This window comes from Labrus mixtus, chromosome 6, assembly GCF_963584025.1.
Source record: "Labrus mixtus chromosome 6, fLabMix1.1, whole genome shotgun sequence".
NCBI lineage: Eukaryota > Metazoa > Chordata > Actinopteri > Labriformes > Labridae > Labrus > Labrus mixtus.
Window position 1 is genome coordinate 16,027,580 of NC_083617.1, and position 27,973 is coordinate 16,055,552.

At 39.4% G+C, this 27,973-nt stretch overlaps 3 protein-coding genes across 9 annotated transcripts; all 3 read right to left on the reverse strand.

Moving 5' to 3' along the window:
- Positions 1-274: 274 nt before the first annotated feature.
- Positions 275-10,650, reverse strand: aftphb (aftiphilin b). 5 transcript variants are annotated; one of them, XM_061040258.1, is made up of 10 exons: positions 10,423-10,650; positions 7,691-9,165; positions 6,820-6,983; positions 6,422-6,578; positions 5,114-5,170; positions 4,804-4,926; positions 4,567-4,627; positions 1,603-1,692; positions 1,286-1,409; positions 275-1,157 (listed from the first exon to the last, which is right to left on the reverse strand). In XM_061040258.1, exons 2-10 carry the CDS (start codon positions 9,128-9,130, stop codon positions 1,013-1,015), a joined length of 2,361 nt encoding a protein of 786 aa, XP_060896241.1. In that variant the 5' UTR covers positions 9,131-9,165; positions 10,423-10,650; the 3' UTR covers positions 275-1,012. The 5 variants fall into 5 exon arrangements, with proteins under 5 accessions (XP_060896241.1, XP_060896237.1, XP_060896236.1 ...); XM_061040254.1 differs by lacking the exons at positions 275-1,157; positions 1,286-1,409; positions 1,603-1,692 and having other exon boundaries at positions 2,365-4,627; positions 6,820-6,980; positions 10,423-10,624; XM_061040253.1 differs by lacking the exons at positions 275-1,157; positions 1,286-1,409; positions 1,603-1,692 and having other exon boundaries at positions 2,365-4,627; positions 10,427-10,617.
- Positions 10,651-11,968: 1,318 nt separating this feature from the next.
- On the reverse strand, positions 11,969-14,885 carry LOC132975593 (gastrula zinc finger protein XlCGF8.2DB-like). 2 transcript variants are annotated; one of them, XM_061040261.1, is made up of 2 exons: positions 14,805-14,885; positions 11,969-14,376 (listed from the first exon to the last, which is right to left on the reverse strand). In XM_061040261.1, the coding sequence occupies exon 2, from the start codon at positions 14,322-14,324 to the stop codon at positions 13,257-13,259; it is 1,068 nt and encodes a 355-aa protein (XP_060896244.1). In that variant the 5' UTR covers positions 14,325-14,376; positions 14,805-14,885; the 3' UTR covers positions 11,969-13,256. The 2 variants fall into 2 exon arrangements, with proteins under 2 accessions (XP_060896244.1, XP_060896245.1); XM_061040262.1 differs by having other exon boundaries at positions 11,969-14,371; positions 14,783-14,882.
- A 2,447-nt stretch (positions 14,886-17,332) lies between these two features.
- On the reverse strand, positions 17,333-27,570 carry LOC132975594 (galectin-related protein-like). 2 transcript variants are annotated; one of them, XM_061040264.1, is made up of 5 exons: positions 27,362-27,570; positions 26,703-26,786; positions 26,517-26,605; positions 25,609-25,795; positions 17,333-22,824 (listed from the first exon to the last, which is right to left on the reverse strand). In XM_061040264.1, exons 1-5 carry the CDS (start codon positions 27,392-27,394, stop codon positions 22,681-22,683), a joined length of 537 nt encoding a protein of 178 aa, XP_060896247.1. In that variant the 5' UTR covers positions 27,395-27,570; the 3' UTR covers positions 17,333-22,680. The 2 variants fall into 2 exon arrangements, with proteins under 2 accessions (XP_060896247.1, XP_060896246.1); XM_061040263.1 differs by having other exon boundaries at positions 26,703-26,792; positions 27,359-27,570.
- Between the last annotated feature and the right edge of the window lie 403 nt (positions 27,571-27,973).

Sequence of the window (27,973 nt, forward strand, 5' to 3'; positions counted from 1 at the left end):
CACAACTTCAAAGTCTTTATTTTACAAGCTCAAAGTTATCTACGACTTCGGCCGTGTTTCCAATGTTGCACATACAAAAAGAGTTATGTCTCTTTGTTTTGAGGTTTAAATGTAATTTCTTTCCCCAATAACAATCTGGATCATCATAATAACTTATAAATAAGTCTAAAAAAAAAATCCTAATTTATGATTTTGAAAAAGATACATTATTGGTTAATCATTGTAGTGTATTTTTTTAAGATTATTTGTTGATTATGCATTTTTATTTTGTAGGTTTAAAGTTCTATAAATGGGCAGAGAGTGATCAATAAATGTAACAAGATGTACAGAAAGATCATGCGTAGCAAAATCATGACTGACTACTAAATGACCATAAATGTAAGAAAGGTGTTTTTGCAGAGTTTCAGACAAAAGAAGCTGAAATGTATCTCTCACAGGTTGTTGCAAGATAGAAGTGGAATCAAAAGTCAAGTAACCAGCTTTGATGGCCGAGTAGCAGCATAAGATTTTTAAAAAAAAGGGAAGAACCCTTTTAAATAACCTTTAAAAGAAAACAACCAAACACTTTTCAAAAACATCCAAAAGGTAACTTCTCTCGGTCACCTTTAGTACTTAAACCTTTTATAATAAGCTGACTTCTTTTATAAAAACAATAAATAATCAAACATAATTTACGGCAGGGAGCTTGATTTAAGATTCTATAGAGTTTGAGTGTGAGTTAGTTAAAACCTAAACATACTTTAACAATTACCTTCAACATGAACATTGTACAGTGCACACAAACAATAGTAAAACTGCAGAACAGTTTCTGTGCATTTAAAACATTAATGTACATTTGAATTTAAGCAAGGACCTGCTACAAAGAGAGAATTTTTAAGGCTGAAAATGGCCAGTAGGTGGAGTATTTTGACCAAAGCAGGATCAGCCCTCTGTTTGTGAGTCCATAATTCCTTGCTTCCAAAAGAAGTGTTTACGTACTGTTTAAATATAGTTTAAGTGCAAACATCACACTTCACTGTAATTCAGGTGAACAGCACTCTTTGGGTACGAGCACGGCTGGGAACATGAAGACCTTGGCCCGCATGAAAGACAGGTTAGGCAGTCCAGAGAGCACCCTGTTGGCCTCCTCACTCAGCTCTTCATCCTTCTGAGGTTTCCTAAAAAAACAGACACACAAATTATATTCAGAGATTAAGGTACACAGAAAAGACAATGACATTGTTAATTATTAAAAAAAAAAAAAAAAACACACAATACTATGATAATAACATGTGCACATGTTGACCTGACTGAAGTGGTAGTTTTCTCTGCAGCTGACATCAGGCGATTGAAAGTGTCCTCCATGTGGATTCTGGTAATGCTGGTTTCCAGTTTGTTGATGGTCAACTCATACAGCTCACGGTCAACTCCTTCACATATAAGTGTATACACCAAGTACACATATCAAAGAGACAATGAGAGTAGAGGACTTACACGCCCACAATATTAGCTAAATTTAGCATCAGTCTATTTTTAATCACAAAGGATGCAACGCTGTTTTCTTCAAATCATAGACCTCATAAATGACACAAAATTAGCATTTCTACACAATCACACGCTGACCTGGAGGAGGACTGTTGCTACCGCTGCTGCTGTTAAGGGAAGTACTCTCCTCCTCAGGACCAAAATAATCCAGGTTGAGTGCAGAGCAGTCTGTGCTAACAAGAAGACACAGAGGCTGAGGTTTGTTGTGTGCTGAGGAGGGACAGGGAGACTTGATTTCTTATTCATAAAAGGAGAATGAGCATCTACTTATCACACGTGATGTTTTCTCCTTTTACTGAGGCAGTGATGAGACACACACAGCACAGAAAACTCAGGAGCTTAATGCAAAGCTGCTGTTATTAAACTTCATATATCATTTATATCTGAATTAAGAGGGCCTAATTCACAGTATTCATTCTGTTTCAAATTATGTGATATTTAAGGATATCACAAAGTCTGACATGATAATAATTTAACTTGATTCAACCCTCTGCATAAAATAAGTATTTTTAAAACCAATTTTCAACAGAACAATTTTACACACAGTTAGGATACATCTGATTCTAAGAAAGGAGGGATCAATCCCACATGTTTGAAGATATTGTGTCTGCTGATACAGCAACAAGTTCAACGTGTATCTGTTATAATGTAAAAATGTTACATTCAGTATTATGAAGTTAGAAAAACTGTAAGGACTGAAAAGGTCAGTTTGTATTTCTGAACTGTTTTTTATCATTGGAATAAAAAAATACTCAGACTTTGCATTAAAGCACAGAGAAAAGTAATACAGCCTTCAACAAGAGAAATAAACGGAGGAGGAAAGTTTCAAAACAAAGCCGAGAGGATCAACTGGTTTATTTGAGTATTTACAAGGATTTCAAACTAGTCTTAATTGCAGTGCATTCAATCTGGATTTGAGCAGTACATCTGAAGAAATAAATAAACAATTTTGTCAACAAACTATAGGTCCAGAGAATCTCACCATTTGAAACAAAAAAATACTTCTTTTTTTTAAAGAATTGCTGGTATAAAGGCACAACTCATCATGAAATACTGTAAATGCAGTTACAGAAGACTTGTGGAAACACTGTTGGTTTGTAATGAAATGCTCAAAAGCAGATTTTCTTTCTTTCATTTCTTTTTACTTCAGTGCTTAGGAAATAAAACCTCTTTTATCATATTGAGCATGCTCATACAGTGTATGCTTCAGTGGACGGAAAAGTAAAAAAAAGGTATAAATAAGTCAAATAAGTGACAGCAGTCGGCAAATCTGCTGCCTTCTCTCTGCTCTGTTCACTTTAAATCTTCAAATCATGTCACAGAGGAAGACAAAACTCAAAGACAGATGTCATATGAACAAAAAATAACATTATGGAATTTATATAACTGACTAAAACTAATGTTTTAATGCATTAGTGGCCACTTGCACAATTAAGAAATGAGGGACTTTGATTCTTTTGCTTTGTTCCTACAGTAAATACTGTGACTGTGTTTAAGATTTTTGGCTTAAAATACTCTGCCCTCTGCTGGGCATACATTTCTATTACAACACTTGACTGTTGTAAATGTGTAGTAATTGTTTTCTTGATCTTGACTGATCCCTAAATAGCTGACTTTTTTTAGGTTATTCAAACTGAACAAACCAATCTTGGCAAAGATGAGAATTCGCTTTAAATGAGTATTTATTCCAAACCTAGGAGGGAAGGTGCTTGTATTCAATTTAAGTATTAATATTGTCTTAACTTGTAGACCCAGCTCATCTCGGTGTCTTTAAGAAACTACAGGTAAAGCTTCTGATCTCTGACAAACAGCGCGTCGGTCTGCATGCTCCAAACCATAACTACAAATTTATTAATCAATCAGAGTTATCTTTATGAGCAATTAATACACTACAGTGTTTCTCCCTTAAAAGAAATGAATGATACTTTAGTGTCAGATCTGACACTTCATTAAATTATTATAGCTGTAAAAAACTACTGCACCAAATGTGACTGTTTTAAACAAATATTTGTTTTTTGTTTTCCTGATTAGAGAATGACTGTTTACTGTGTTGGTTTCTTCTGATCTCTCTTTTCTAACTTGTGTCTAACATAACTGAGGGGAACATGAAACCCTTTGCATGTAAATATAAACTATTAATACCTTTTAAAACAAGGACATGTAAGGGTTTAAAAAAAAAAGATGATGCTGTCAGATCTTTAGGATAACTTTAGCTGAATAATACATTCATGCACTTGGCAAACGTTTGACTTAAGTATTAACACTGCACGAGTTTGGCGTTCACAGTAATAAATTTAACTAAAAGCTCCTTTAGATAAACATATATATTCAATCAACAAAGCACATATTGTTGCTCTGCTTCTTGTGTTAACAAATATTTGGTTCAGTGTTTGGTGCTTTGAAAATGTGACATGAATTTGGCATTAACAACTGATTTTTTTTTTTGTTAGCACAACTTTAATATCAGAATGATTCATAGTAACATTATGCACATTTTTTCTGCACATAAGTTTTTAAGAAGTCTTTACCACTATCCGTTTTTACCACATTAACATGACCACACGGTTACCTCGTAACAAGTGGAACTGATAGATTTTGAGATAAAGAGGGAACAATAGGTAAAGATGAGACACTAGATTAGCTGAAGGAGGGAGAGTTCAGCGTTTCCCCTGTTCATCCTCTGTGACCAGCGGGGGAAAAGATCTGTTTGGCTGTCTAACTTTGAGTCCAGGTTTGGGTATGAGGAATTTTTTACATCATTATATGTTTATTTTTTCAGAGAAATTAATATGAAATTACTTGTTGTTTTTTATGAGAGGGAACTCATTTATATCAGACGTAATTGAGGGGAAACAAAGCTTAAAAAAAAAAAGAAGCACAACATGCCATAAAGGAACTGAGGAGTCGTCCAGATGAGTCAAGAGCAAACTCTGAAGAGATTTTAAAGAATTTTTGGCTAATAAGAAGAAGCCACATAGGGGGTGGCTGAGACTGAAGTCTATTTCCAACCCCAGAAGTGAGGGGCTCGGCGAGGGGACGTACCATCCTGAGAGCTGCTAAGGCCACGCCTGCTCCAGTCCAACTGGCTGGAGGGAAGTTCCTCCTTCACAGAGAGAAGAAAACTGAATAAATCAGCAATTGAATACAACAGCTTTGTTTGTTATTGGTTGAATACATGTTTTTTTTTTTTTTTTTTTTAGAAATATCTAGTAGCATGAATTATCTTATGTTTTAAACATTTGAAATATTTAATCTGTCAAATAAAATGAACTTATTTACCAGCACTGAATCTGTTGAGGGGTGTGATGTGACCCGAGGCCCTGGAGATGTCCGTGTTGTGACCACCATGTGTCCAGGAGAACAGACGGCTGGCACAGAGTCTTTGGTTGGCTCCAGCATTCCCTGGTGAGTGAAAAGGGGGGAACAATTCTAAACAATTCTAAGCAAAAGGTTTGTAGCACGGATTGTCATTGATAACAGCAGCCGAGTAAAATATACAGCAAATGGAAACCTGTAATCCTACACCATGACAATGCTTCTTCTTCCAATAAGACCAAATTCATTTACTTCAATCTAACAATTGGCTCACCAGGCTGGATGCAAAAGCAGGGACGGCCACTGGCCTCTTCTTCATCCCCATGTACACCTTTCAAAAGGCAAACACCAACAAATGTATTTATTTTCATTTTTATATACTTTATTCATCCCCTAGAGGAAATTTAGGTTTACACTCTTTTCATACACACAGGCCCAAAATACACACATGCACAAACAAGATTTGTGGACATGCATTAATGGAGAGATGTCAGAGTGGGGCTGCTACACAGGGAGCGCGCTAGAGCTGGTGGGGGGGTTTGGTGCTTTGCTCAAGGGCACCTTGGCAAATACAGCAACCAGACCAACCTCCATACTTCGGTCCGTACTTGAATTGGCGACCCTCTGGTTCCCAACCCAAGTCCCTACAGACTGAGCTACTGCAGTTCTGTTTAACAATGGCGTTAAACAGAAGTGAGTTCAATGTAAAAAAACAAAAAAACATCAAATCTATATATTACAGCGTTGCTAAGAGAATAAACACTCCTGTGTCATCTTGAGCATACTCATACAGTGTATGCTTCAGTTCACAGATGTTGTAAATGAAAGAGAGCACAAATAGGTGACAGCAGTCTGAACATCTGCTGCCTTCTGCTCTGTCAGTGTTACATTTTCTATTTATTTTATCTTTGAAATAAATGTTAGAAAGACATGGCAATTACTTCCCAAATACAGAATAAAGCAAAGACAGATGCTACTAAAACATGCGCAAAAATGACATTAAGAAATACTTGTTGTAACAGACGTCAAACTCATCTTTTAATGAGTTACTGGCTGATAACACATAAAATAAACTGACTTTAATGTAAAAAAAAAAAGAAAAAGAAAAGAAAGAAAAAGGCATGTCTATAGATGTTACAGGGGATTATAGAAGTCTGTTTATGACGTATTTAAGGACTTTTTAAGGAGCCATTTGGAAAGACATTGCTACTTGAGGTGTCCATGTTAATGTTATCTAATACATGTTGCATTTTAAGATTTTGTTGTTTCGTTTATACAGTGAAGGTTTACATGATCTATAGATGTTTTTGGTGTCTTTGTGTTTTTCTAGTCCATCTTACATCTGCAGACCACACTGGAATAAATAATGTTAATGTAATTCATGTAAAAACTGAATAATTTGCTGTCTCACAATCAACAGAACGTTACAACTTTCGAGCTTATTTTGCTCTATGTTCATTAGGAATATACCAACGGTGAAGGATTTCCTCTGGCTTTCAATTGGTCAGTTACTTGTGAAGATGCTTTTGGGCTTGCTGATATCTGCTGTTTTAAAGTTATTATCATGTTTTGTCAAACTCACAATGTTCCTTGTGTCCACACCGAGGCACCGGAGCAGAGTCGTGTTTGTGTGGGAACCTCCCCACTGAAACTGGAGGCCAACTGCACTGTGGAGGTCAGGATGTTGCCACCACATCCCCCCCTGAGTCCTGCGTAAGAGTGAGGAAATACCTAAAGAGCTTTAAGGTGTATTCAGACGCAGTACAAACAAAAAGGGGACAAGGGAAAATACAAGTGGAACTGCTGTAAATCTGAAATGCCAAGGATGGCCATATAACGTACAAAAAAATCCAGGTAGATTTAGTCACTGAACCTAACACTGCGTTTGTTTTTGTTGCTCCTTCATGAGTCACTTGTGCTGACAATGTTTTGTTGCAAATTTCTTCCAGCTATCGTGAATTTCTAAGAAGTCATCCTCACCACTGAGATCTTGAACAGTGAGGCTGTGTCTCCTCCTCCTCACTCTCTGGGGAGTGAAGCAGAGCACCAAGGCCGAGCACCTCGACCTCACCTTCCACAGCTGGGACCTCCATCTCTGGGAAACTGGCAAGCAGGAGCTGCTGGACACGGTCGGACAGTGACTTCTAGCAAGAATTAAGAGAATATGGTGAGTTCTTACTGGCCTGTTAGTTTATTATGGTATGCATTTTGAAATACTGTGTGATATGTAAAAACAACAGATCAGGGTTGTAACAAAACCACAATTTGAAAATTAGACAGGATACTAATCAAATCCAACAATACCAGTTTTGATACCAAAGCAACACAATACTGGGTCATTACTTGTTTTGAAATACCAAATATTGCAAGCAAACTCCTGCAAGCTATCTGCACTGTCACACTGTCTCCTTAATAAAAATCTTTTTGCTCCTTTATCTTGGTCTTGGTATCTGATGTACATTCTGTTAATCATTTGTTGTTTGCTGTGTGTGAAAATGTTGAGCCGCTGTCTTGGCCAGGACTCCCTTGTAAAAAAAAGATTGTATATCTCAAAGGGAATATTACTTTTCTGGACTTTAGAAAGTTCTCCCTCTTCCACACGTGGCAACCTTTGGTTAAAAATATGACTGAAAAAAAAAGCTTTGGTACTTTCAATTGATCATAACAATAACAGAGATTGTATCATTTTAAAACACATGGTACTGAAAACTTTTAAAGTACTGATCATTTTGAAAACCTTTCAACAGACAGCTTCTTGTCAATAATAAAATATATCCTCTGTGAGCACCAATTGACTCAAAAAACAACCACAACAACAATAAGGCCAGTTTTCAGGGAAAACATATCCCACCTGACAGCTGTTCCTCCTGGTTTCTCCATCCTGTCCCTCCCTGTCTTGCTCCTCCTCTATGCTCCCATCAAACTCTAGGGTGTTGACTTGCTCTTGGGACCGGCTCAAAATTGTTCCCTCCTCTGGGTTCTTGAAATCTGCCCACGCCTCCTCCCCAGCCTCCAGCGTGGGTGCTGAGCAAAAATCTGCAAAGCTGTCACTCGGTGGGAGGTTTCCCAGAATCTGCACCCCTGCATCAGCTGTTTGGACTCTTCCTCGGTCCCTGCGGTGCTCAAACCCACTGTCTTTAAAGTCTGCACATTTGTTTTCCGAGTGAGATCCAGAATGTGAGGTAGCAGAAGTTTCCTGAGTCGCAGATTGGTTGAAATAATAAGAACCCTTTCCTGTGACAGACTCTCGAAGATCAGCAGTGTTGTTACTTACAAAAGGGTCTGAATGCTGGAAGTTTTCAAGTTCTTCCTCATCATCAGTCTGGTCCCAGTCGGTCTGTTCCTCTGGTGAACCAAGAGATGAAACATTTGGTTCCAAGTCAGCAGAAGGACCGTCAAACGACCAATCATCATAGAGGGAGACGTCTGAAGCGGACTCACACCCACTGAATGTTTCGGTGACAGTATAAATTCTCTTCTCTTGATCCTCTCCGTCTTTACCTGATTCTCCATCCTTCTGCATCCCTCTGGTCTCCTGGTCTCCAGGATCACCTATGTCCTCCTCTCCAGAAAGAGGCTGTTCAGATGGAAAATCCAAAGCTGCTGCAGCAGCTTCCTGAGGTTGTTGTTGGTCCTGAGATGATTGCACACATGCTGCATCTCTTTTCTCACAGTGCTGGAAAGTGCAAATGTTTTCTTTTGCCTTGGATTTACAATAAGATCTGGGCTCTGACTCCATAATGACCTCCTTATCTGGATCACTGATTTTTTCAGCTAAGCTGTTGGAAAAGTTTTTCTCATCTATTCCAACTAAGGGAGTAAAACCACAGCACCAGGGATGAGCAGCCTGCTCTGTAAACACGGTGAAATCAGCAAAGCCTGTTTCCTCCCTGGGAGAGAATGCATCCACTGCAGAGGCTGCAGAGTTGTGGTCTCTTTCTGAGTACCCATTTGTGAGGTGCAAAAGTGACTTAGAGTCACAGTTCTGCTCTTCCGTGTTATTATGGCCCTTGCTGGACCCTGAGGTCCCAGTAAAAGTGGGTTGAGATTGTCCTACTGGGCGGCTACAGCTGCAGTGGGGTTGGTGGGTGGCTGGTTTCATGCTGGGAAAAGAATATCTGAGGCTGGATGGTGGACCGGAAGAATCAACAAAGCCAGGGGGAGAGCAGGACGCCCCTAAAGAGAATCCCCCAAAATCTCCAAACTCGTCCTCCTCTGATCCCGCTTCACCATCATCATCATCCAGTGGAGGAGGGGAGGAGGAGTACAGGGGCATGATGTGTGGCTCCATGGGTTCTCCTGTTGGGATCTGAAGGCCTCATGCACCTAGAAGAGCAGAGTAAGACAAAAGAAAGAGGAGCATCAACAATCGATTCATTTTTGTGAATGTGCAAAACGTTTTAGTGTGTTGATGTGGGTATGTACTCAGCACAATATTGTCAATCTTTTCAATCCTCAAATGTAATTAATAAACAAGAGCTCGAACATAGCAGATTTTTTTCATTCCAAATAGTTTAGGGCATGAGGTCAAAGATATCTGGTTGCTTCTATTACTTAGGAGCTAAGACAGGCGAGCACAACACTGGGAAAAGAGGCCCATAGTGAACAAAAGATCTCAGGATTGAATAATACTTCCTTAACTGCAACTTATTTCCAAATAGTCTGTGTGTCACAGGTTATTTCCTGGTTTATAGTTAAGGCACATTTATTTGTTATGTTTTGGTTGAAACATTCAACAGACTGTAGTAGAAATAGAGGAAGCTGCAAAGTAAACACATGGTCGTTCCGCATGTAAAATCTGACCTTTAAAACACAATTTCACTTTGTCGTATCCCCTTTTATTGTCTCACAAGTCAAATGCTAATATTTATCTGAGAAACCACAGCCTGCCCCCATTCCAGTACTTATCCTGTTGTGGAAAAAAAAAAAAAAGTGTCCAGTCAGTAAACTGATAGAGAAACTTTATCCGCAGCTTTGTACTGCTTAGATAACAAGTTCACAGCAGCCACTTCACGGTCATGGATAAGTGTCTGCCTAAAACTATCCACACTAATACACAAGTTTCATAAGAAAACCAACAAGCTGCATTAAATCAAATAGTTTTTTGTTTTGTTTTTTGTTGACAAAACAGGTTATTTAATCGTATTGTTTGACTTAAACAGCCAAAACAAGCCCTGATGCCCTGATGCCATTTTCTCCTGTCTATTATTGTCAGACAGACAGACAGGTGTGTTTCCATGACATAAACAGCTGAATATCACGGGATATAAGCAGAACTTGTTGATAAAACCTGAACACTTGTTTACCTAACGATGTATTGGAAGTAAAACTAGGTAGTCGTACATCATTACCAGGGCGTCAGGGTTTCATATGAGGTGAGAAACCCACATCTCATCCCGCTGCCTTCATACCTCACAGTGACTGATTAGCTTACATGACCAGCAGCTAGCTCGTACAGCCAGTGCCTAGCTAAACGGCAGCTTTCGTAAAAAAAAAAAAAAAAAACAACAACAAAAGGCTGACATGCTACTTAAACTGGACAAACAGCGAGATGGCAACATAAAGTTATAGTTTTTTATTTACCTACACTTTGTCGTCTCTTTACTTCTTGTCTGTCAGTGCCGCAGCCTTGCTCTCCATCCTCTGTCATCATTCTCTCCAAGTATTTAATGGGACAGGAAAAAAATCAAGAGGTATCACTTCGTCCCGTTTTTCATATCCTGTAATTACGTACCAAGAAGAGCATTTGGGAGCGTCCATTTTGCATTTACTAGAAAGCTTCTTCTCTTTAGACGATCTTTGATGTTAAGCGCGTTGGTGTAATAGCACTATCTGCTGGAGAGACCTCAGAATCAAAAATACTTGATTAGATCAATTCTCAATTCCTGGGGGAAAATCGAGATTTGATGATACTTTTTCTGCTTACTTTGTTCTGCTTCTTTACTGTTATGACTTGGATTTTGTTAACAGTTAACCAGAGTGCCATCAAAGATCTGTACTTGTGTTGAAAAACACTAAAGCTACCATAATATGGTAATATCTGGTTGTATTTCTGTGCAAAAATAACCTGGCATGCAAAAATGTACTACTAATATACTGGGATAAATAAAGAAATATACCAGCATAACTTAACTTTTTTATATTCTTTATTATATTATAACAATGATATACTTTTTTTTGTTCAAGTTACTACAGTAATGTTATGTTTCAGTGTTTTTTATTACTTTCTTGGGTACTACTGAGAGAAGCACTACATGTCCTTACATTTGTGCCAAAAAAGGTAAAGCATTCAATCCAACCTGTATGCAGTAGCACTTAGATAAATAATGACCCAAATGTTGTGTTTTGGAATCTTGACGTGCAGTGTTTATAATGTATGTAAGTTTAATAAAGGGTACATAAGGAATGAGGCTGCCTGGTTTTTTGTATGGAGCTGGGACGTGAAGAACTACTCCCCATGCTGATATGTATCCAGTTTGGATGGCAGGGTGAGGTAGGTAGAATACAGTGTTCTCAAAGTCTTTGGGAAATTAACAAAGAACATTGATGCAACATTAGTATTTAAAGGGATTGCTGTGAAAGACATATGCTCTTTTATTACAGTTCATGAAACCCATTTTTGCAATTTATATTGTAAGTAACAGGTTTGTAACTTGATGGCTATAAGTCTCACATAAAGTTTTTTTTAATCAGCAAAAATCGGAGGTTGTGGCAGAGATCTCTAAAGCACCACACCAACCAAATGTCCCAAGAAAAAGCTCAAAGGAAATATGCAACAGTTATAAGAACAAGCACATCTTTGGTTGCTGGATATCCAGCTTTTCTTTTAGTACTAAGTTTAACATTACACCTCACTATTAGGAACCTAGAACATTCACTATAGAAAATGTAATTGACAAAACACTTTGTATCAATTAAAAAAATTAAATGTATTTTAATAACATTAAACATTAAATTGAAACATAAATGTTGCCATTTGATGCATTACACCCATAAACTGTAAATATTAGGTTACACCAGAGTGAGCTTAGAGCTACTTTCCATCTGCATCATACAAACACCTTAAAACAATTAGTTCTTTATCCAGCCAGTTATAATAAAAAAAAAAAGATGGCACAGAATTGTTGCGTGGACCTTAAGAGAGAGAGACAGACCCCTCTATCAGTTGTTTATTGTTTTTTGCTTTAAGTACAAGCAACATACAGTTTACATAAAATAGAGACACAAATGAATTATTTTCTGATCACATGGACAAACTATCTACTCAACATTTTAGTGCACCTATAGTCCAAAAAAATCTTAACCTCCTCATCAAGGTAGTCGGTCGTCTGTGAACCGGAAGGTCGGGGGTTCAAACCCCAGTTCCTTTAGCCACACGTCTACGTGTCCTTGGGCAAGACACTTAACCTCAAATTGCTCCCTCTGCTGCGTGTGAATGTGTAGGAATGGATTAGTTAATACTGATGAACAATTTACATAGCAGCCTCTGCCGTCTGTGTGTGAAAAGGTGTGAACGGTTGGGGGTGACCAGCTGTGTATAAAGCAACTTGAGCAGACAGAAGACTAGAAAAGCACCCTACAAGCTCAAGTCAATTTACCATTTAATAAAACAGAGGAATTCCGGGAAATTAGCAAAGATGAGGCTAGAGAGGAGCAGAGTGTGTCTGAAGCCTCATCTGTAGAGTGTGTGGCAAAATCCTCATGGGCAGCCATGGCAGCCAAGACCTCGTTAGACAGCTGAGCCAAAAATGGTTTCATACCATCGAAACATCCAATCCCTTAAACTGGTTTAAAATGAAACCATTTGTGGCCGTGCCTGAGGGAGTATCGGTAAGGAGACGGTGAATTGAAGGAAGAAGCGGTCTGATAGATGCAGAGGGGTGACAGTCAGGTTGGCCGTCGAGCAGTTCTGAGTCGGAATCAAATCAAGAGCATCGCCTGCTTTGTGGCTAGGAGGAGTGGGAACCTGCTTGAGGTCAAACAAGGATAGGAGAGCTAGGAAGTATGTTGCCTAATTCTTCATGCCTAACATTTAAGACACAATCTGGTATTTATAGCAGCATTGATGCTACAACCAAACTGTATATCGTCTAAATCTAATACATGAGTGCGTATGGCTGAACAAGCAGTTTGAGTGGAATTTGGCACAAGTGCTAGTCTTAATAAAATCTGAGGAGAATACAGGAGCACAGAGTCCACGGAGAGGCAGGGGGGTCCATTTGAGATAGTTTATTTGCTTCTCAACCAAAAATGGAAAATGAGTAAGCTGAAGCAGCCAAATCATTCCAGCGTTTGACTCTTATTACCAACATTCAAGATATTGTTGTTGAACCTACCATTCCAAAACAAAGGATTCATTTTAATAGTCATTATCTTTAAAAAAAAAAGTATTTGGTGTTAGATAGACCGTTGTTGTCTTACATGTCTATAGGTTTTTTCTCCTCAACCTCTGGTCCTTGTTGTCTTTCACTGACGTATCGTTTCCACTGCTCGTGAACCTCAAAATGAACCTTCAGCTCTGAACTGGTGTAAAAGGTTTTGCCACATGTTTCACAGCGAAAAGCCTTCTTTTTCCGTTTGTTTTGGTTGCCCGTGCAGTATATCAGATGCGTTTTGTTGGAAACACTCTGGCCACACTTCTTACAGTAGTATGGTTTCTCTCCAGTGTGCACCCTCAGGTGAACGTTGCGACTAGAGCTCTGCGTGAAGGTCTTGCCACAAAAATCACAGCTGAAAGGTTTTTCACCGGTGTGAACTCTGGAATGCTGAATGAGCTGGTACTTATACCTAAACTCTTTGTGGCACTCAAAGCATTTGAAGCGTTTCTCCACTTTTAAATCATCTTCAGTTTGCACTTTAACTTGCGGGCTCTGGCAATTGTTCTGCTTTTTGCAAAATTTTAAATGCTTGCTTATAGAAAAACTTTTCCCACAATTCTTACAAAAATATGGCTTTTCTCCAGTATGCACCCTCATATGAACAATTCGACTTGAGTTCTGCGCAAATGTTCTGTCGCAGAAATCACACTTGAACGGTTTTTCACCCGTGTGTATTCTTGTATGCAAAACAAGGTGTGGCCTTTGGTCGAACTCCTTGTCACACTTAAGGCATTTAAAGGCTTTTTTGCCTTTGTGACTCCTGTCCACATGCCTTATAAGAAAAGAGTCCTTCCTAAAACATTTGCCACAAAAGCGGCACATTTTTTCATCCCTCGAAGGCTGTTCCAGTTCCACGATCACTTCAATGCTGTGACGCTGAGGAGGCGACGATGATCCTTCATCACAGTCGTCGCCCATGCTTTCCGTTACACTGACTGATGCAGCAGTGGTAGACGGGAATAGCTCACAGTCACCGGTCGGTTCTGATTTAGGAAGTCTTACTTGAGCCCCGTTTGACGCAACAGCCTCCACATCCGGACTAATAAACAGATCCACCTGCTCCTCTTTGACCCGTGGGTGCTCTCTCATCTCCGTCTCCTCCTTCATGACGCTTCACTGTAATGTGTGGAGCTCAGTTCCTCAGAGACGAGCTGGTTGTCTAAATCAAGGAAAAGACATTAACTGGTAAATATCCGGCTCACAATTATAACAACTAGTACAAGTATGATGTCTGCAAGGTGAAAACGTCACTTCATCTGCCAAGGCAGTCAATCAGTTTTCATTTATTAAACTTCAATTCATGTTCATAAAGCTTTGGTTTGGCGTGGGCATTAAAGCAAACATTTTTAGCTTCTCATCTCTTCCTAAAGTGTGAGGTTTAAAATTGCCTTATCCTTCATAAACACCCAGTGAAGTGATCAGCTAGATCCTCTATTTAACTCCTACTTCAGACATCCCCACTCTCCTCCTTCCTCAGCCCCTCGCCCACTTTTAAGTAATTATGCATCTGCAGAGGAAAGTTAAAAGTCTTATACCTGCAGACGAAGTTGGATGTAACTTAAGAGTTGCTCTTAAACCTGCTCTTACACATTTATTTCGCATGTGAAATGATCTGCTCCTCGTTTTTGAGTCCTCTTTTGGCGTGCAGCCTCTTCCTGACTCTCTGGTAAAGCCTTTAAAAACTGCTTTTTAAACACGACGAGGCTTCGGCTTAATGTTGGCGATAAACTGATACACGAACTTTCAAATATTGGAAGAGAAATCAGCACAGTGCAGTTAAAATAAAAAGGAAACAGGAAACAGCCCGAGCTCACTGGTCCCTGTTCAAAATCATAACGAATCTTCACCAGCGCCCCCTGCTGCCGTGGAGGACTGAGAGCCGTAATAAAAACATAGACTGTAAAAATAACTGTAAAATAATAATAATAAAAACATCAGTGTTTATGATGTCACTTGTATGGAAGCCCATTTCCGCCAGTTAATAAAACTGCCCCCCCCCACCCACGGTAGTAGATGGTGTAGTAGATGGTGTCCCTGACTTTTTATCTCATAATTTTGGGTTTTTTATCTCAGAATTATGACTTTTTATCTCAGAATTATGACTTTTTATCTCAAAAAAATCTCAACAAAGTTTTCATTTTTATTTTTTTAACTGGCGGAAATGGGCTTCCATACACTTGGGAATATACCCTTGAGGCCCCTTTCCTAAAATGATAAACGAAAAAAAAGTTAAATGATAAATGATGAATAAGAGAAAATCAAGATGATTAAACGTGGCTCTATGTTTATTAAATAAAATGCATTTTTTTTTAAATCAAATTGACCTAAAAGTAATCAACTAACTCATCATTCATCACTTTATCTTAAAGTTCACATGCGTTTGTATCACTTAATCTTTTAATTCACGTCTTTTCATCACCTCTACTTTCCTGATTTAATTAAGGTTCTAAACTTTTAAAGCAAACTTAAAGATTGACAAGCAAAAACACAACTTTTTAGCACGAGATGGATTTATTTATTTGTATGCAAGCCTGAGACATAACTTGCATTAGATGACTTTCTGGCACCCTGTAAAGCTGCTAAACATGAGACAACGATGACATACCAATATCATACAGCCTAATATGTCCCAACGTGTTATGAATATCTGCTGGATGTACTCTCAACATATCCAGCTCGGCATCAGGATTGCAACCTACCGGTTAGATCAACCTTTGAAATAAATATTTAAGTTACATATTGTTCATTTAAGCCTCCAGTCCAGTTTTGAGCAGACAGGTGCAGCTCCCGCCTCCAACTCCAAGCTCTGCTAAAGAATAACAGTCACTGCTGGTGCCAAATACAAGCAAACCCAGAAAGCTGTCTCCACCTACCCCTCTGCCATTAACCTTCAGCAACCATTCAAAGATATTACAAGCCTGAATGCCGGGCTGCATACAGCTTTATTTTCATTTCAATGCAGCCTTTAAACTGTAATGTTGAACATACTTTAAATTGTGACTTTGAACATACTTATTTTTCAGTACTTAGAGAATTAAGTGAAGAGATTTAAATGCTTTACAGTTATATAACATGTTTTAACTTGATAGTTGGTAAGTATTGAAATATTAATAGCAAAAGCAATTTTTTTACCCTTTCTATTTCCACTTAGTGTGCAAGCGCATTTAACACTTCCGGTGGGCTCTGTTCGGTAAGTGTAGAAAGGACACATGTAAAAAACAAACTAACTCGTAGGAAACATATTTTAAGGCTCTGATAATAGGAAACTCAATTCTTCTTCCTCTTTTGTTTTGATTAAGGTTGACAAAACAGCTTAAAGGTATATTACCGCCACCTACTGGACTGGAGTGTGAAGCGGTAAACAATAGCACAAAAAACAATAAACAAATAATACTATTGAAATAATTATAAAGAGAGAGACCCCCTCTAAATAATCATGTTTCTTCTGAGGATTTAATTAGATGTTTGAATGTTTCCTGGAAGGTATCCCCGAGCTGAGACTTATTTTAGCACAGTAACACAAATCAGCCAACAGCGCCCCCTGCTGACGCGGATGATTTTCCTTAGTGCTGCCAGTTATGAGTTATGATTGTCAAAAAGTATATATTTTTAAAGGTAAAAAAAAATGGTATACAGTTCAAATGTAAACAGTTGGAACATGTCTGGAACAGTGAATGAATAAAAGTGAATAAAAAGTCATACTGTAGTAGGCTATTAACAGGGCTATATTTCCCCCTTAAAATGAATTGTTGCAAGAAGTATTTTGAGCTTTACCTAAGTGATAGTATGAGTACAGTGTAGAAATACTCATGCATGTTGCTTTCAAAATATTTCTAAAGCAAGAGAAAAAGTAAGAGCATCTAAAATGCAAAAAGTAAGTGTACTCATTGGCTAGAATCACATGTTTCAGGGAAATATTCATTCAAGTTCTGGATTGCATTTCTTGATGCATTAGTGTAAAGGTATATTTAACTTTGGTGATGCAGCCGGTAAAGGTAGAGTTAACTTCAGGTAATTACTTGTTAAAGAAACATTTAGAACTTAGTTAAACACAGATGCAGCCACCTAGTGATAACAGTTAGTTTACAGTCAGGGACACAGAGCACGAGAAAATCTCCAAGATGAGAAGTTTATTGGTTTTGCAAAGTAGCTGTTTTTACAAAAGCATGAGGCGGTACAAAGAAACACTTTTGAGAGGAGGGGTCTTTCACCTGGGTGGTAAATGTAGTCTTCATCTAAACACTGGTCCGGTGCACATTTTCAGTGAGACCCAAAATCAAGGTCAGCTCAGGATATTTTGGGAATTTACATCACGTCATAAACGAGAGTGCTTCTGTTATTTGTGAAGCAGACTTTTGAAAGCTGCTCAGCTGGAAAAAAAAAATAGAAGAGACACAACATGATGCTTTGGGACAGCCTGGTTATCCTCAGACTTGGTATATCTTTTTTTAAAAACGATGGCTCGCCTTGCTGTATGGTTAAAAGAAAATCATTATCGTTTTGACACACCTTTATCAAGTTTTCTCGTGTCATACAGGAAAGTACAATATGTTATATTTGAATATGTCAGCCCTGAACCAAATACACTTTCATCATTATAAAAAAACTCTACTCAAGATGCCTTCATATAAACGTCAGCCAAAAATGAGTACGTTACCAATACAGTAGGTATGACGTTACCACACACAACCCTGCTGGTTACACTGTAATAAATAGAAATAATAGCATGATTGTACAACCACACAACACAATAGCAACATTTCAGCCTACTTCTACTCAGACACTTCATACCGTATATGGATATCATGATGTGGCCATTCTTACAACAGTCATGTATGTTTTAGCACTTTTTTGAAAGTCATTAAAGTCTTGCACAGAAAAGAAAAGCTCGACTTAAGCGATTGGTCCATAAAGGGTTAGTTTGGTCAAAGTTCATCATGTGGTAAACCGTAACCTCCATAAATACTAGGCTGAACAGAAGAAACATAAAATGGAACCACAAGGGGGAATCCGCCCTCAAAACACGCCTTACACAGTTGATGGCATTAAAGAAAGAGCATGCTTAAATGGACCAAACACTGACAATATAAAACCTCAACCTTTCATGTTTACAAAATGCCAGGTAGCTTACATGCACAACGAAATGCTTTCTGCTGGTAAATCAGCCTGATGTAAAAAGGAGACCAAGGTCCAAAATATGTACATCCAAAGTCCATGATCAGGGTCATGTTCCTCTTAAATCACTCTTCATTTTTACTTTCAGGTAGGAAGAAGAGGGGGGTGGGTCTGCTTCACCTTTTATTAAAACACACACAAAGCTGGGATTTCATCAATAGATTACAATCAGAAGGAGAATAACATTCAGTTGCCTTTCCAAATGGCTTGAGAAAAATTAAAACAAGAGTTAAAAAGAAGAATTATTATTTCTTAAGAGTTGTTCTTCAAAAGACAAGGGATCACAGGGACATCAGGAACTGGGGCCTGTTGTTTCAAACATCATTTTAAAGGATGAAACACAAATGTTTTTAGAGAAGTTCCGATACCATTTTTACTTCCTGCTTCGGATTCTTAGACTTTTTATTGGCCAATATCAAGAGTTGCATCGATAGGAGCGGGAAAAAAATAAACATAATATACTGGTGGAGAAACACTGATTGTTGACGTTTTGCTAGCTTTACCTGAATTCAGTGAGTTTTTGGAGGGCCGATAAATGATGTTGTCAGGTTGCAGCGTTGACTGGAATACTCAAGGATACCCAATACAACATTTGAGGCATTATCATGAGGCCGATACAGATACTGGTATTGGTACCACAACAACTCTAATACATAGTGAGGTTTTTTAAGTACATGTACCAAGGCTGGGTGTGTTTTGTTAGAATGTGAGTCCCTTAAATGACCAGTGTGTAGGAGTTAGAGGCGTCTATTGGCAGTGTGTGTGAGGGAACCGGTCCTCGTCCATGGAGTCCACCAGCTCTTTCCGAACCAAAGACTGACACCATAGAGAATCTCTGGGATTCTTTTGAAGTTTTGCAGCGACCAAATTTTCTCCCTCAGCTTGAAAGGGGCACTTTAGGGAAAAAAGATGGTTGCAAGTTCACCACGAGTAGCTTCTAAATCCCACACTCTGCTTCTTTAAAAAGGACAACCTTTTTTTTTTTTTTTTTTTTTTCAAAGTGTGCCAGTACCTGATGAGGTAAGCTGGAGTACCGTGCCAGCTCATGTACCTGCACCACAACCACCTGTGCAGAAAACCTCAAACACACCGTTTCTGAAAACTCAAAATAGTCCCAACATAATTTGCTATACACTGCTCGATGTCAAGTAAACACATAGGCAGCTCAGATCCCCACACACTCACTCACACAAACACAAAAACCCTCCCTGATTAGAGCCCTTTAATTCAGAAGTCTTGAATCGTTCATCTCCCTCCTGCAAAGCTCCAAACAAAAACAATACTGACGCCAAAAACCTACATTACACCGTATACACACACACTGCTGAGTAATGATCACAACTTAACATGGGTAATATTAACATATTGTTAAAGGAAGATTGTAGAAAATGTAGTGTTACAAATGTAGAGTCACCAGTTTATAGAAAGAACACACAAACACACCCTTCAGACACAATTCTTACTGGATTTTTGTACACTTCTGTTTGGATGTAATACTGGAGTAATGGTGCGTCACACTGGCTCATATCTCTCCCAAACTGCACTTCCCTTCATAACTAACTGTACCCGTTTCCTGTGTGTGACCAAAATAAACCAGCGGCTGCCAAGCGAAAACAAGGAAGACCCTGTCTGACCAACCAGGAGAAAACAAGTTTTGCTCCAGAGCCGTCAGTCCAGGAGCAGTGAAACTTATTGCTATATCAAAGTAACGATGATAATTACTTAACCTCTTCATGTCTCAAGATGTCATGGCTTACTCCCAATTCACAGCAGCAGAACGAGACGGGAAACCCTGATTGGCTAAAGACTGAAAGAACAAATGTCCAAAACATGGCAGCACTGAAAAGTATGCCTCAAATTCTCTGCTTGATGTGAACGATAACCTCAGTAACCAAATATGGTCACAGTTTCTCATACCCAGTTGAAGTTGTGTTGGTATTTCTAGCTTTCTAAAACGTCACCTCTCTATAAAAAAAAAATGAAAAGAAAAAAAAAAGGCATTATAAGATGTGACAGATAAAATGTGTCTACCCTAATGAATATTTAATAATGTAAATTACAATTACAGGAACAACTTTGTGTAAGAAAATGATATGCTCAATTGCCTTTGAAAGTCTTTTGTTTTATAAGCCTGCTCTGACAGCTGAGAAGTTGATCCATTATTGTTTAGTAAGAAATTCAAGATTCTTTTATGTTATAACTACCACTCATAGCTTCATAAGAAAAGGTTTTCATAAGTAAAGGTTTTCATAAGTAAAGGTTTTCCAACACTAATGAAAGCATAATTACCTAACACAAGGGAAAAAACTAATAGGCAAGTTCTTCTTATTTTCACATTTTAAGAGAACCTAGAAAATCATTTTACAGAGTTACTATTCATTCCTAAAGCCTTAAGCTGCAACCACTAGTTGATTTAATGTTATAAAAGTGAGGTAACTGCCATGTAGTTCAATAATCTATCAACATTTTGAAAAATGTCATTTATTGTGAAAATAGCCTTTCCAGTAATTGATAATGGAAAAAAGTTAGTTGCAGACCTAATGATGCCAAAGGTTACATCTTATAAACCCTTTGTTGAAAAGTGGTACCAAAAAAAATCAATGCAGTGAAATTCTAATGTAAAGTACTCTAAGATGTTCTCAAAGTAAACTGAGCACTGATACAGACTGAGGTGTAAACAGAGCAGCTTCAGAACTTGTGATACTGTGCGGTATGCTTCAAAATAATCTCGACTGTTACAGTGTGTTTGTTATAACTTCCTTTCTGCCTCGTTAAAGGATAAGACATGCTGTGTGAAGGGGGTGGGGTTATGGAGACAAAACTATGTAATGAATTTAAGACACAAAAAAAATTACAATTATTAGACCTGCTGGCTGAATTAAACACAGATGGACCTGCTCCATGACATCTACCTGGAATGATTCAGGAAACAATTTTAAAAAGCCATAAAACACACAAGACATACTGTAGGACTGAAAACGGACCACCAACAAACTGTGACATTAACTTCATCATTTTGTGCATCACTATATCTCCTATTCTACTGTAGAAACATGGATACTTTACATTCAAAATACCATCAGGATCTGATCCTGCCTCAAAAAGACTTGCTGCAACTGGATGTGACTTAAGGATTTTAGTTTTGTTTTTGCTCAGCACACACTTGACAGCACCGTTTCTACAAAACCAGTGCTTTTTTTTAAATGAGAATAACTTGCATACTGGTTTAGAGTACAATTTCAGATGAGGCTTGCATGAAAAATCAGCAAGTGTGACAGAAGAATCATATTCTAAAACTAATTTGAAAATATTCTTGCCCATCAAAGAAAACAGTCAGAATTCGACTTCATGCCGGGACAATCCCTCTACACGAAAGCGGCTGCAGCGATGCCTAAAATAAGTACCAACACATAGAGAGTACAGCATGGGACGATTCAGATACATCTCTTCATGACGTAATCCTCAATTTTGGGAAATTAGGTCGATGAGTCTGCGGCGTGTTGCCATGACAACTGAAGGGATCACAGGGGAATACCCTACGGAGAAAACAGGGTGTAACTCTGCACTCCACTGTGATCAGATCAGAAAACGACTTTTAGAAGATAAGTGGAATAAGTAGAACTTGAAAAATCCTGTTTTTGAACCTAAGATTCATCATGTAAGCACCTCTTCAGTCTAATACTGCGTCATTTGACAGAATATTTGTCACCTTTAATCAGTTTCTTTTAGCATCCTCTGCTTTTAATCTTAATCACAGACATGTAACAGTCCAGTCCAAGTGCAGAGTTCAAACTTTTAATCAGCCACTGGAATTTGAGATTCTTCCATAATCAACATTTTGTCATCATATTAGTTTGTTCCGGATGAACTCGTTTCTATGATATCCTCATTATGTTCCCATCACTTAAGTGTTCTTCACACCTGCTTCTGCCTGAGCATCCCAAAAGGATTCACCATGAAGTTGCTATTAATAAACCATAAGATCCCTGAACTGACAGAACTGGGGCTACGAAGAGGAAAAACCTGAAAATGGAGCGAAGACATTCCCCATCAAAGCTTCATCATATCAGATCCCGATTAAATATAAAGGAATGAAAAGAAGTGAATGAACTCTAACTTGTCACAGCCGGAGCCCTTTTCCAGTTGCTTTGTCTCTGCCGTGTTGCATGATGGGTAACGGACAATGACGTAACAGGCGTGTACTGTGTGTGTGTGTGTGTGTGTGCATGGTCTTCTTTGATCGAGTCCTTGCTTCACACTCACTTGCAGAAACAGGAGGAGCGGGAAGTTAACCCAGCTTGGTGATCTGTAGATCACCTTGTATCCGTACTGTGTCGATAGAGGGCAAAGATTTTACTTTGTGATAAAAGTCAAAGAGCTGGTGTCCGTCCACGAATATCCGGAACCTCTGGTGCTCGCAGTGGATCTCAATCTGCAGCGACGATAGGAGAGACACGGACGGAGAGAAGGACGGGACAAACAAGGAGAGGGAGACAGTGAGAAGCTTAGACGTCAGAAATCATCAATACTATAAACTGAGATTAAGTAAAGTACATTAAAGAAAATATCAGTGCATAAGGAAGCAATGACATTAGCATTAGTGCATCGAAGAAATGAAAGGAAAGCTTCAATGTTGGTGCCTTCTCATCTTCTTCACAAGCAAAAAATAATCATCTGCCAAGTTTCTCTATGGTTTTTCAACACATTAACATTAGTTAAATCTGCTCAAAAACAAACTGTTAAAATGTCAAGTTTCTCACTGGTCCTCGGCTTCTAATCCGTATGCTTTGCTAACACACCGCTTGCTGTAGCATTAAAGCTAAAGGACATGCATTGTGATATTTATCATCTCATTAGGCCGTCATCAACAAATGCTGCAGCGTTCCTTGAAGCAGATCTCTGCCTTTTTTTTTTTTTGTAATTTGAAATCACTTTGTGTCCAAAACACTCCTTCACATTTGATATTAGTTGATGATGATGATGATGACTTAGCGACGCAAATTTAGTCAGCTAATACATGTACGATGCGCTAACTCTAATATGTCACTTAAAAATCAGAGATTTATTTAAACTATGAGCAACTGCATGGGGTGAAATTGATAATCTGCTTTAGTTGAACATCTGTTTTCACACATTAATCCAACAGAGAATTATTCTGCATAAAAAGACCAAACCACAACAATAAAAAAAAAAACACGATCAAGCCTCCTAATGTCATTCATCATCTTTCACACCACCCAAAAAAAATGTTAGTCCAACATTCAACAGTAGCTCTGTTTATCGCCACTAACTCCAAAAAGAAATGTCTTGCTATTTAGCTTGTACATTTCAACAGCAGGATGCTAACCTTTTCACACTTTTGAATGTTGATGTGACAATATTAATCCCAGCAGCCTTACCTTAATACAGGAAACAATCAGAACGCTTAAGGAGAAGAATGTGAACATTTTATTGCCGGCTGCTAATCCTGTTTGTAATCTATTACGAAGGCTTAACAAAGCCAAATCAAAATCCAGACTGATGCTTAAAAAAACATTTTTTGTATCCAGACATCCAAATGTTGTCTGATAAATAAGCAAAAGGGAGTATATGTTACTTTTCCATAAGAGCTCTGGCTAACCTCAACCAACCAAATCACTTTCCCTACAGTGTGTTTGGAGCCATAGACAACCAATCCTGTAGATGTGATCCCACCTCCCAACACTGACTGTTTCACTGAACTCTCGCCGTCCTGCTCTGAAACCACAACTCATCATGTGTCCGTCCACATGCCTGAGAGTTTGTGAGGCAGCAATCTGCACGGTAGCTTCAATCTACAGCCTCCAGCTTTTTTTTAGCAGAGTCATGAATGTGCTAACCTGCGTGGTCACGCTCTGACAATAAACAACGACACTTTATCAGGGAGCTGACATTACATAACCAGACACAGGGATCAACTCCTAAAATAGGTCAAAGCTAGTGGTTGTTTTGTTGAGCGCGTTGTGCTCTCTTTACGGCCTAAACCGTCCTTCTTTTATCATGAATGACTTTAAATGTAGAATTGAAGTCCAGTGACGTCACTTTAGAAACTGTCACACACCATATGTCTTACTCATATTCAGAATTATTAGAGCGGAATATGACGTTACAGAGTCCCTCTGGTCATATGAGAACTACTCATCCTGCATTATAATGCTCAGTCGTCTACTTCATCCACACGCATAAACAGCTGATGCTGCCGCTAATGTGGTTAACAGACCGCTACACAGAACACAGCCTTAATCTACAGAGGATGGATAAAATGAAGCATGGAAAGCATCTCCTGTTTTTTTTATCTTATTTCTACATGCAAAGGGCAATTACTAGGAAAGACATAAACTATGTACAACATTCCTATTTGAGGTGAAAATAACTTGTTTTTTAAATTACTGATGAATATGTCCTTTTAAGTAATCAATTCATTGTTTCATCAGTAATGTTCCATAAATGTAAAAAAAAAAAAAATACTATCTTTACAATTTTATAACCCACATAGGCATTTTTTTCTGTCCACATTTAAAAATCAAAAATGTAAAAGCCTCAGTGAAATAAACAAGGGAAATGATGGTGCATACTGAGATTTTTCATTAGCATGAGGCTGCAGGCCAAATCACAGCTGTGCTGATGTTCAGTACAAAAAGGACTCCCTTATGTACAATGTTCTTTAATTAACCAACAATCTCAACTCACCGCCAACTGTTTTCCACCGACACTCCAACAGTGAATCTTTACACTTGTGTCTTGTTTTTTTTTAACTCATTTTGATTTTGCATGGTTTTTATTTCCTTTGCTCAATTTCATGATCGCCTTCTTTCCACTGCTGTAACAGTTTGAAAGTAGAACAGTGCTTGAAACAGCTATGACAACACGTGAGGTTATGTGATGTGGTCAAACAACTTCTATTCAAGCACACTACAGTACAACGTTCTGACTGTTAGTCCTTTTGGTTATTACATCATTTTACTTTGCATGGTGGACCATTGCAAGGCTGTTTAAAGCTGAATCAAAGCAAAAATATGATAAAGTATTTGCCAAATCAGATCCAAAGGAAAAAAGATTGAAGTACACCATAGAAGCTGGAAGCAGGAGGAAACGAGCGCTCCCCCCCTATATTTATAAAAGTACAACAAAAAATAACAAACTCTCAGCCTGCACACAGAGATCACCACAATCACTTCAGTAAGAAAAGGATGTTTACCCTAAAAGGCTGATCAGGGATGAAGGGAAAGTAGGAGGTGGATGCCTCCTCCCCAACCCATTTTCCAGAGACACGGGCGCTGCTTAGGAACTGGCGGTCAGAGAAGCGGGCAGTCAGTTTCAGGGCCACGTCATGTGGAGGCTCCTCCTTCTCCGAGTCCCGGCCACAGCTCAGGCTAACGTCGAAGCTGAACGAGGAAGGTAAACAGAGGATTGAGGTGTCGACAGATAGCACATGAGCCCAATTACTAATCAGGATTAATTCAAATTTTGCTGCTGTGTAAAACCCAACCATTGCTTGTTAATTATGCATAATCCACGCTGCTGGGTTTGGTTAACCGCCCCCTCCCCTGCAGCTGTGCTGTTTACACACAACCCTCTTTGTGCGAGTGTGTAGACATGATTACAGTCTCCAACTTGCTGAGGAAACAGTTGTGTATTTTGAGCCTCGGCGCTGCTTTGTTGGACAGGACGTTCACATGAACTTTGCCATGAAAACACTACCAGCAGCAGCCACTGAGCGGGATGAGGTCATTGGAGGGGGGGGGGGGGCGGGGGGGTTTCTTCCAAGTTTGACAGAAGTTTCCATGTAGTGTAAGGGGCACACCCAAACAAGCCTGCCTTGCATGGTCTTCTTTTTCCCCTTTTACCCTTTTTCCACCCAGCTTGTTGGGGGGGAACGCCCTGTCTCTGCATACTTAACAAGCCACTGTTCTCTCTCTCTGGCTGCCCACACATTACTCACTGGGTCCTGGGGTGGCTGTGCAAGTCTGACTGCCTTCAGAACAGAAAACACATGCCCGGATTATCTGTGCATATGCATGACATAATAGTGATTTAAATATAGTGTAAAGAAAGCAAGACCCACAGATAAGGACAGTGTTCATGCATTGTTGAGTGTTATCTTACCTGTCTGGCTCCAGGTCGACAATGCCCATCACTATGATCTTCTTCCCTGGCCGCATGCCGCCCCGGATCCGCCCGCTGAATGGCACAGTCTACGCAAAGTACATTAAATTCATTAGCGCACAGCCCGGGACGAGCGCCAAACAAGGTCACTTTTTTTTTCAGGAGGTAGTTGAGGCTATTCCCTACCAGGAGACGTGCTATGTCCTCCTTGTCAGGTGAGATGAGGCCAGGGTTCCCCGGCGAGTCGTTCAGGTGGTCGTCCTCAACGGTCTGCAACACCAGTGACAAAAGACACAGCATGCGGACTGTCGTTTATATAGAGTGCTTAGGTAAAGGAATAAAGTGACCTGGCTTGGTTTAAACACACACCTTAAGGCTGCAGGCCCTTATATCAATACAAACAAACACACACACACACACACACACATACACACTGTGTGGCCTTGCACGCGGTGAAACTCAACAATAACGAGGTGGCAGAGAGGACCTGTCACGTTGCCGTCAGGTATCCGTGTCGTAAACCAAGTGAGCTCATAATAAGCCACGTAAATCTGCAGTTTCAATGTGACACATCAACCTCACGTTCAGTACACCGCTTGACCAGCTTAGGTGAGCACACACCGGTACATTTCACCTCGCACGTATTGGATTTCCTCTCCGGCTGCACATGAAAGAGGAGTCGCGTTGCAGTACGCTGTAGACACTGTAGCCCCCCTCTGCATTGTCAATAAGCGCCGGATAATCGTCGCAACGCTGAAATTCCAAGTGCGTTTATCCACTCGGCAGTAATTTTATTCTTCACTTACCCCCTCCACCCGGTCCCCATGCAGCTCCAAAATACTCACTATTCCGTCCTTTTCCGCTGCCTGCACCGCCATCTTGAGCTGAATAGCATAGGATGATTATTATCGGAGCAGAGGCTGCCCTGCCGGAGAGTGTGGTGTGTCAGCGTCGTGGCACTGACAGGAGGATATTCCTGTTCCTGCCTCTGTTCCTTGGTCTCTTCGCGTCTGACTGGGCCCCTACAGAGAGCACACGCACCGAGCAGGACACCCCCCCCCCCCCTACCCCCCTCCAGCTCCTCTGTCCGCCTGCAATGGGTGGATATCTGCTGACGTTTGCTTTATAATAATTACTGCCTAAAAGCTTAATCCCCTTCTGTTGGACAAGGCTAATCACACAGATTTTCCTCCAACCCTTCACCCAATTAAGCAACGACACTCCTTATCTGCTCTTTCTATTTACAGTCACAACAGTCAAATTCATAATTTACATTCAGCAACTGGTTAGTATGTCAGCTCCAAAAATGTTCAAATGTGACACAGTTGGGCTCTGGCCTAATTGGGCAAAGTGTGCACGCTCAATACATTTGAATGATTGAATAATACTGCAGGCTTTGAGGCTATGAATAGACCAGCTTCCGAACATTAATTGCCTTCCAGTGAATGAAGTGTACA